The following is an 11,146-nucleotide window of genomic DNA, read 5'->3' on the forward strand; positions in this document are numbered from 1 at the left end:
CATACACACCCACACACCAGCAACATACACAACCACACCATACACACACACATCAACACTATACATACCCACACCATACACACCCACACACAAACAACATACACTTCCACACACCAACAACATACACCCCCCACGCCATCCTCACCTACACGTCCACAACATACACACCCACAAACCAACAACATACACACCCACACAACCACACCATACACACCCACACACCAACAACATACACACCCACACAACCACACCATACACACCCACACATCAACAACATACACACCCACACCATACACACCCACACACCAACAACATACACACCCACACAGCCACACCATACACACCCACACACCAACAACATACACTTTAACACACCAACAACATACACACCCACACCATACACACCCACACACCAACAACATACACTTCCACACACCAACAACATACACCCACCACGCCATACTCACCTACACGTCCACAACATACACACCCACAAACCAACAACATACACACCCACACACCCACACCATACACAATCACACCATACACACCCACACACCAACAACATACACACGCACGCACCAACAACATACACTTCAACACACCAACAACATACACACCCACAACATACACACCCACAAACCAACAACATACACACCGACACACCCACACCATACACACTCACACCATACACATCCACACACCCACAACATACACACCCACAAACCAACAACATACACACCCAAACACCCACAACATACACACCCACACCATACACACCCACACTCCAACAACATACACTTCCACACACCAACAACATACACACACACACCATACACACTCACACCATACACACCCACACGTCCACAACATACACACCCACAAACCAACAACATACACACCAACACTCCAACAACATACACACCCACACACCAACAACATACCATTCCACACACCAACAACATACACACCCATACACCCACACACCAAGAACATACACACCCATACACCCACACACCAACAACATACACACCCATACACCCACACACCAACAACATACTCACCCACACCATACACACCCACACCCCAACAACATACACTTCCACCCGCCAACAGCATACACACCAACAACATACACACCCACACGTCCACAACATACACACCAACACACCAATAACGTACACACCCACACACCCACACCATACACATTCACACCATACACACCAACATACCAACAACATACACTTCAACACACCAACAATATACGCACCCACACCATACACACCCACACCATACACACCCACACCATACGCACCCACACCAAACACACCCACACACCCACAACATACACACCCACATACCAACAATATACACTTCCACACACCGACAACATACACACCCAAACCATACACACCCAATCGTCCGCAACATACACACCCACACACCAACAACATACACACCCACACACCCACACCATACACATTCACACCATACACACCAACATACCAACAACATACACTTCCACACACCAACAATATACACACGCACGCACCAACAACATACACGACCACACACCCACACAACCACACCATTCACACCCACACACCAACAACATACACACCCGCACCATACACACCCACATACCAACAACATATACACCTACACACCCACACCATACACACCCACACACCAACAACATACACTTCCACACAACAACAACATACACACCAACACACCAACAACATGCACACCCACACCATACACACCCACATACCAACAACATACACACCGACACCATACACACCCACACACACCCACACCATACACACCCATACACAAAAACAACATACACTACCACACACCAACAACATACACACCCACACACCAACAACAGACACACCCATACACCCATACCATACACACCCATACACACCCACACCATACACACACCCATATCCAAAAACAACATACATGTACACTTCCACACTAGACACATTCACACCATAAACACCCACACCATACACACCCACACCATATACACCCACACCATACACTTCTACACCATACACATTCACAACTTATTATGTTGCAGCTTGTTACGTTGAGTGACAGATGATGGTTCCCGTGTAAGACAAACGACGCCCCCTCGTAACTCTCGTCACGTGCCTGTGGCTAACTATGTACTTTAGCAACAAAACACTTTGTAACTTGTCTGATTTACGTCACCGTGATGTGAGTTATAGGAACCCCTACCCCCGGGCTCGCATTAGTCACTCCCCGATTTTCTCTGTTTCCGTAAACTGTAGCTCGTTTTCTAACAGAGACCCCTAGTCGGGGTTAAAAAAAAATCCCACACTGTTACAATTTGTTTTAGAAGAGTGAACGTTTTGTTTAGAAAATAAACAGCCATCATGGTTTTCTTGTTGCTTCATTCACTAAATTAAACCACACGAAATTAATACAGAAAAAATGACGTTTTAATTTTTTTTCTAACTAAAACTAGAAACCTTCACGTTGTGTTATGTGTAACTTTACCATGAAAGATCGACGTTGTCTAGAGGCTTTACAATGTTCATACAGCTATGAAAACACAAGCTTAAGTAACTTCGTAACTTCTGAGGTGTGTAATGTGATTCGCATGATCTCTGCGGTATATGTGCACATATCACCATGTAAATTAAATATAAGAGAAAACCAATCTTCAAGCAAGACCAAGTTTCAATTCACAAAGGACATTTTACAGCGTTCTTAGAGGTCCCCTTTTCATCTCGACAACTTTGACAGATGTGAATAACGGTAAACGCAAGAATCCCTAAAAATAACGATTTATAGTGTAAACTTTAAGGGGAGAATATGTCAGTTGCATCCTAAATACATGTATGTTAACATACAACAGCAATAGAATACATTGAGTTCTATTTGTCCAAGGTCAAACGGAGTTTAGGCCGTGACCTCACATGACGTCACGCTTAGGTCATGTGATAATGGCGGCACGAGAGGAAATCACTTCATCAGGATTACAGGCAAAGATGACAGCCGCAGAGTCGAGTGGGGACAGAATAAGGTCAAGTCTCGCCTGACATCATCAGAGGTCAATACTCACGGGGCAGATTTAAGAGCAGAGTGCTGTGCTGGTCATATGTTGTGATTACTTTGTAATCAGGGTGTAGAGGTATAGAAGGAATATCACTCTGTATCCCGAGCGTGGAGAGTGAGAACAGTTCGATTTGTTAGTATTACGGTAAATCAATAATGGGGACGAAACGCCTATTCGTGAACACTGTTGGTAGCATTGTTTCGTGAGGTATATTATCACACGATTTATATTAATGAAGAAATCCGTTATATTCTATACTGTAACGTAATTTGCGTGTGAAATATGTTTACGGTTGTGGTAGTACAATTGTAAGATATTTGCGAAAATGAATTTGTTTACATGTGTTTGGAGAAATAACACTGACATTTTTGTTATCTTCTCACACTTATTCAGAAGACAACTTCAGAGGAGACATACCTTGTGAAATATTTGCAAACAAAACATGTTTATCCCGAAACACCGTTATATGTACAAGAAAACAGTCTGATGCATCTCAGAATGTTTTTCAATTTCATGCTGGTACAATGTACGAACGCAAATCGGTTACAAACATATTAACCATGAAGCCCGCTACCCTGAAAAAATGCCATTCAATCCTTTCTTTCTTTCTAGTTGTTATTGACGTAATATAGATTTTCCCTTACATTTCCGATATTGGAGTGTCTGTGTGGTCAGGGCAAACAACATTCATGGAACAGCCTAATGTCACAAAAACGTTTGCTTCTACAGATATCTCTTATTATTCGAGACGGGAGGAGAAGCTTCGAAATGACGCTGAACAAATTGCGTTCAAGACTCAATGAACACCATTTCTTCAGGCAATGCTAATAGAGAATCTTGCAGTGGAAATGTAGATATACATTATATGTTGACATCTCCTGTTTTTGTTTCAGTTTTATATAAAAGATACAGTGATAGAAGACTTTCCGAGATTTTCCCATCGAGGCATCCTGATTGACTCATCAAGGCATTTTATTAAAAAGAGCATCATATATGACGTCATCGTAAGTAGTAATATCCATGAGAAGTGCAAATACTTGCAATGAGTAACTTATTTATGGATATTTTACGATTAATGATAAAAAAACCAGTGCACGTGCATGTTATGACAATACGATAAACAAGAGATCCCAGAGGGATCTTGGTGCCCACCATTGTACCATCTTCATTAGTTCTTTGTTATTTGTTCTTTTCTCTTCTTTCCTGTAATCTGCACCTTGAGGTAACTTTTGATGTGTATACATATATAAAGCCAGCCTTCAAAAGTGATTTTGTCATTTCACATATTTACTAGTACAGTACGTAATGTGAAAGAAATAGAATCGATCATTGCAATATGAGAAAGATCTGTTTAGCTCCTCCTTCAGCCATTTTGTTTTTATGATCAGTCTCAAAATATAACATACAAAACGAGGGATCAAGGGGAACCTACATATTAAATTTGAGAAAGATCCCTGAAGTTATTCCTGAGAAATAGTACTACCAAACCTTCAATGTCAAAAATCGAAGACGGCTGTCGGTAGGCCATTTTGTTTAACTGATCAGTTTCAAAAGTAAACATGAACAATAAAAGATAGTGGGGAAACTGCATTGGCTGGCCCAAAAAAATGTTTTTTGGGCGATTAAAAAATTTGAAGCACTGACCCAAATGACATATTGGTGGCCCAAATAAATTTCGGAAGAAATATTTCCACAGCATTTAACACAATGCTTCAGCACATTTAAATTACATATAACATGACAATGTTTTTAATATGTAAAACAGATTTTTTTTTATATATTTTTGATTCTTCAATCCTAGTTAAAATCTGACATGTTTCCCAAAGAAATACACAAAACTCGCACCCTGGCCTTATTTATATAGAAAATCTGAAAAAAAATCATCACATTTTCTAAATCACGGACAGTTCGATTCAAATCGATGTAATGACAACTGAAAGATGTACTGCCCCCCAGTTAATGTAGAAGGGACTATAATTTCTTTTATTCATACATTTTTCGACAGTCGCCCAAAATATTTTTGTTGGGCCAGTGACTACCTCACTTTTAACAACTTTTTGGTCACCCGAGCAAGACTTTAATCGCCATTGGCGAGCGGGCGACCGTCCATTTTAGGCACAGCAAGTGCACAACAAGGGAACAAGGGAAACCAACAAATACAATTTGAGAAAGATCCCTCCGGTACATTGTACCTCCTGAGAAATAGCCATAACAAACTTTCACTGTCAAAATCAAAAATGGCTGCCTGTCGGCCATGTTATTCATCCGATCAGTCTCAATAGTTGCCCATCACAACAAGGGGCCAAGGAGAACCTACATATAAAATTTGAGATAAATCCCTTGGGTACTTCCCGAGAAATAGCGATAACCAACTTTCACTATCAAAATCCAAGATGGCTGCCTGTCGGCCATGTTGTTAAACCGATCAGTCTCAAAAGTTGCCCTGTACAGCTAAGGACCAAGGGGAATCTACATATAAAATACGGTTTTTAGCCCACCATCAGATGATGGTGGGCTAAAAACCAAATGTAGTAAATTATGACCTTAATACACGTAGTTGCCACATTCAGTTTCTTTTAGTGATAAATTGTTTCTTATCAACTACATGTATTTTCATGTTTAAAGATTACAAATTTTATTAGAATAAACGAATGTCCCCTCAAGTTTATGAGTTTTTGAGAACTGATCATTTGTAAAGGATCAGGCCGTTTTGATTGCGAGAAATTCACAATTAGGTTATAGTTTAGATCACAGACGCTATATAAGTATTGTGTACTTGTATACGTTGAATGTGAGTGTTGCTGATTGTCGGAGTTCACGGGTTCCACCGTAAGTAAGTTTTAATTGATGTTTGGCTGATTTTATTTGTTACAGGAAGGCATGGTACAGAATAAGATGAACGTTCTACACTGGCACCTGGTGGATGACCAGTCATTTCCGTACGTGAGCCGGACTTTCCCGAATCTCTCCGACAAGGTAGATAACTCTATTTAAAATCATCGTTAAAAACGGCGAGTTTAAAGGCTTACCATTATGCGAAAATACACAAAGAACTCGGGGGTGGGGGATATACTTAATCCGTATATTTTTTTTAACTCACAACGACTTGAATTTTCAAATGTTCCCTTAACATTTCTGCAATATATTATGTTGGTGTTGACGGGCATATCCTTGTTTAAATGCAAACATAAACGCATAGAAGCTACTGCGCCCTTATTTTATGTTGACAGGGCGCCTACCATCCGTCGCTTGTGTACCGACCCCAGGATATTGCCGACATCATCGAATACGCCCGGATACGAGCCGTCAGGGTCATCCCTGAGTTTGATACTCCTGGTATGCCTAGCGCAAAACACATTTTAGTCAATAACTCCCACCTCAGCTATTTATGATGCATAATTTGATTATCTAAATGGTTACATGCACCGTTATTCACCTGTGTATTTATATATAATTATGGCACACGTAGAAATAATAGTGATCTTATAACCCAAATGGAACGAAATCAATCAAAGCGCAAAATAAGGTTAACGCTCCATAGATCTTAGTGTTCACATTTTATTTAACCACTTTGATTCATATAAAATGCATGATAATAATGCTTACAGCATATCGCCCATAAGCGAGGAGTCCCTTTAAACCTAGGTCAGAGAAACTGTTCCTGATAGTCAAGAGGGAAACATATCATAAAAGGTTATAGAGAAAGGATTCGCTATAGTCCAGAGATACATGTTTGGTAAATGGCCTGAAGAAAGGATTCCTGATAGAGAAGAGGTTCCTTTCCTGATCAAACAGAGATAAACAAGTCACCCGTTAGTACAGAAACGAAGCTTTTTTAACAGTGCATGTTTCTTGATAGTCCAGAGATCAAGGTTCCCTGATGATAGAAGTCCGCATAAAGATATTTCATTATATAAATGTGTCGTTTCCCGTTTGTGTATTTCAGGTCACACGTTTTCCTGGGGGTTTGGTCACCCGGAAATCCTCGCCCAGTGCTACATGAACTACAGACCAGTCCCGGGCTATCTAGGGCCCATGGACCCCAGTAAAAACTACACGTTCGACTTCCTCAATAAACTATTCCGTGAAATATTTGACGTATTTAATGATCGCTTCGTTCATCTAGGAGGAGACGAAGTGCCTTTAAACTGCTGGTTAGTCAAATTCCAGTCACAGATCGTGTCATGTGATAAAATAGATTATTATATTTTCATATTATTCCCGACAACTGATTGGCCAGGAATGCATCACGTGTCCACCGATAAAAACCGATATTGATTTGGAGCGCGTGATTTTTGTTAAAGGACTGGGTGTTTCTAAAATTAGAATTAGGACGCGACTCCAAACAAACGCATCGTCCCGCTTCCGTAGATTTTTGCGGTGACTTTTTTTCCAGATTGCTAACATTACTGTTTTGAAATAATGAAACAATTGTAGCCTTTGAGTTCCGTCGATACCTGTATTTATCGACCCGAGAAAATATATATTGACCTCGGACTGCGTCCTCTGTTAATATATCTTTTCTCGGGTCGATAAATCCATGTATCGACCTCAGCCAAAGGCTATAATTGAATAACAGTGTCTGTCACAGATCGCGTCACGTGATAAAATAGAACAGTGTCTGTCACAGATCGTGTCACGTGATAAAAGAGTACAGTTTCCGCCACAGCTCGTGTCACGTGATAAAATGGTACAGTGTCGGTCACAATTCGTGTCACGTGATAAAATAGATTATTATATTTTCATATTATTCCCGACAACTGATTGGCCAGGAATGCATCACGTGTCCACCGATAAAAACCGATATTGACTTGGAGCGCGTGATTTTTGTTGAAGGACTGGGTGTTTCTAAAAACAGAATTAGGACGCGACTCCAAACAAACGCATCGTCCCGCTTCCGTAGATTTTTGCGGTGATTTTTTTTTCAGATTGCTAACATTACTGTTTTGAAATAATAAAACAATTGTAGCCTTTGACTTCCGTCGATACCTGTATTTATTGACCCGAGAAAATATATATTGACCTCGGACTGCGTCCTCTGTTAATATATCTTTTTCTCGGGTTGATAAATCCAGGTATCGACCTCAGCCAAAGGCTATCATTAGATAACAGTGTTTGTCACAGATCGCGTCACGTGATAAAATAGAACAATGTCTGTCACAGATCGCGTCACGTGATAAAATAGAACAATGTCTATCACAGATCGTGTCACGTGAGAAAAGAGTACAGTTTCCGCCACAGCTCGTGTCACGTGATAAAATGGTACAGTGTCGGTCACAGTTCGTGTCATTACATGTAGATAAAATGGTACAGTGTCGGTCACAGTTCGTGTCATTAGATAAAATGGTACAGTATTTGATAGTAGAATGCATGATATCACAATATACTCATCGAAAGATAATTGCGATATACGTTGTATTTACCAACAGAGAAACATTTGAATTTTGAAACATTTAGACGGTACGATGAAGAATTCTCAGTATTCTTTTCACTTTCAACAATAGTTGTACATATATGTGACAAATAAATAGTTCCAATTCCGAATAGGAGTATCTCGAAAGTCATTGAAGTCCTGACATATTAAACACTACTTAATATGAAATGGTTCAGTCTGAACTTATTTGGGCATATTATGTAATTTACTAATCGGGGCTCGAGTCGAATAGACTGTAAATTAAAAGACAGGTATGTACGAAGTTATATTAACTTTCATTTCCATGAATACACTTTAGCACATGAACTATCTGAGTACTATATAGATAGATAGGTATCAACACAAATTTATTAATAAACTTGCGCGTGACCTCATATAGGATCAGTACTTGTGACAGGATATGGGATATATTTCGTCAACTCGGAGTGATATTGAAGGCAGTACACAAAGAATAGTATTTTGTTTTAGGACTTCCAACCCGGACGTAAAACATTTCCTTTCCATGTTGGACGATCACTGGAATACCTCCTTCAAGATGAAAGATCCGATGGTCAAAGTGTGGAACTATTTTATAAACAGGTAGGGTTTTTGTGACGTGTTACACATGTTCAGTTTTTATGAAGTTCTACACAAAAGACACATTTGTCTTGGTGATGATTGGCTACCTGTACATGTAGTTACATTTGCACTGCGCTTCCACAAGATGTACCTTTAAAAGTTTTAAATGTTAACTGTAGGACGTCATAATAATAATAATGACATCAGCCTGATTACATAGGCCTCATAGCTCTTACACTTGTCATCAAATTAGGGGAAAAAAATATTGCTAAATTGGAACTTGTTTGATTGCAATCTGATTCTCAAAATTAGGATCGGCGGAATCTCCCAGAACGAACATACACACGCGCAATCCCATAGAAAGCTTGAGAGCACGTTTTCTTTAAACTTAGAATGAAAGTTTTTAGTAAAAGTAATTAATTGGAACTACATTAGCTTACATACAAAATTACAATACAGCGTCATGGACCATGTTTAAATCCCCTTACAGTTTATACCCGTATGACAATTAAAACTAATTTCTGTTCTTATTTCAATGTGCTATAGTCTGTAGTGTGACTTTCAGTTTTAAGGTGTACAGAATGGATGACCATTTACGTGAAGATTGGGCCTGATCTTTTGGTAATAAATAAATGTGATTCTTGTCGAAATGTACTATGTTTTGACTCTTGACCATGTGTACCAATGACAAAAGTGTCTCGATTTGTTATTTTAGGTTTACCGACAACCTTAAAAATATCTCTCGGGAACAAGGCCGGGAAAAACGCTTCATTATGTGGGAGGAGGCCATGCGAAATAAATTGAAAGTAGGTGATGTCATCAACAAGAAGAGAAAAGACGTGTTGAGAGGTTGTTTCGGTACATTTATGTATTACGTCCAGGATTAGTAGAGACAAAAATGGAATGAAATTCATCAGTTTGGTAGGCATAATCAATGCTTAGATTGTCTCGAACACAAACAGTAATTGAAAACTTATTTTGCGAGCTTTCAAAAACTGTTTCCTTTGAAAAGCAAAGAGTGTAAATGACCGGTGCCGGTCGATTCACTAGCACTTTTTGCTTGTGATAAAAAAGTAGGATTTATCGAGATACAACCGCAGTTTCATAGAAACTAGGACAGCTCCGCTTCAGTAGGTGAAACTTCATTGAAAGTCGTTACATTCTAAATTATTTGTTCATATCTCGTCCAGATTCCAAAAGACACGATTATCCAGATTTGGTTGGGCAGTATACGGGAAGTCCAACAGGCCATAGATCGAGGTCATCAAGTTATCTACAGCACGTGTTGGTACCTGGACTGGGTTGACCACGGTGTTCATTGGCCAAAGTACTACCGATGTGATCCCAACCCAATCCGAACAGGTAAATCATGTGTACAACACACAGACCTAGGTGATCGTACAGGTAATTAGAACAGGACTGGCTAGGGTAGACAGGACATGAATAATGGTAAAAAGGAAAGGACTGAATAGGGTACACATAGGACATATGGGTTATAGGATAAACAGGACATGAATGTACTAGGGTAAACAGGACATGAATGGTTGGGCTACAATGGACAGTTGGATATAAGGTAATGTGGATTGAATGGTAAGGATACACCAGACAGTTGAGGATAAGGTAATCTTGACATGATTTGTTAGACTACACCGGACAGATGGGTATAGGGTAAATCGGACATGCATGGCTAGGGAACAACGGACAGATGGGTATAGTATAAATCGGACATGAATGGCTAGGGAACAACGGACAGATGGGCATAGGGTAGATCGGACATGAATGGCTAGGGAAAAACGGACAGATGGGTATAGGGTAGATCGGACATGAATTGCTAGGGAACAACGGACAGATGGGTATAGGGTAGATCGGACATGAATTGCTAGGGAACAACGGACAGATGGGTATAGGGTAAACCGGACATGAATGGCTAGGGAACAACAGATATATATATATGGGTAAAGGATAAACCGGACATGAATGGCTAGGGAACAACGGACAGATGGGTATATGGTAAACCGGACATGAATGGCTAGGGAACAACGGACAGATGGGTATAG

At 40.1% G+C, this 11,146-nt stretch overlaps 1 protein-coding gene across 5 annotated transcripts in view; it reads left to right on the forward strand.

The window, feature by feature from the left end:
* The window catches only part of LOC110446327 (beta-hexosaminidase subunit beta-like), a 48,161-nt gene that overhangs the window by 28,276 nt on the left and 8,739 nt on the right, over window positions 1-11,146 (forward strand). For all 5 annotated transcript variants that reach the window (XM_021491415.1, XM_021491416.1, XM_021491417.1 and 2 more), the window contains 7 exons: window positions 3,991-4,101; window positions 5,972-6,073; window positions 6,328-6,433; window positions 7,044-7,251; window positions 9,000-9,110; window positions 9,805-9,895; window positions 10,280-10,451. In XM_021491415.1, the coding sequence (XP_021347090.1) occupies window positions 3,991-4,101; window positions 5,972-6,073; window positions 6,328-6,433; window positions 7,044-7,251; window positions 9,000-9,110; window positions 9,805-9,895; window positions 10,280-10,451 (901 nt within the window). The remainder of the gene's footprint in view (window positions 1-3,990; window positions 4,102-5,971; window positions 6,074-6,327; window positions 6,434-7,043; window positions 7,252-8,999; window positions 9,111-9,804; window positions 9,896-10,279; window positions 10,452-11,146) is intronic.

Source organism: Mizuhopecten yessoensis, unplaced genomic scaffold (assembly GCF_002113885.1).
Source record: "Mizuhopecten yessoensis strain PY_sf001 unplaced genomic scaffold, ASM211388v2 scaffold2671, whole genome shotgun sequence".
Taxonomy (NCBI): domain Eukaryota; kingdom Metazoa; phylum Mollusca; class Bivalvia; order Pectinida; family Pectinidae; genus Mizuhopecten; species Mizuhopecten yessoensis.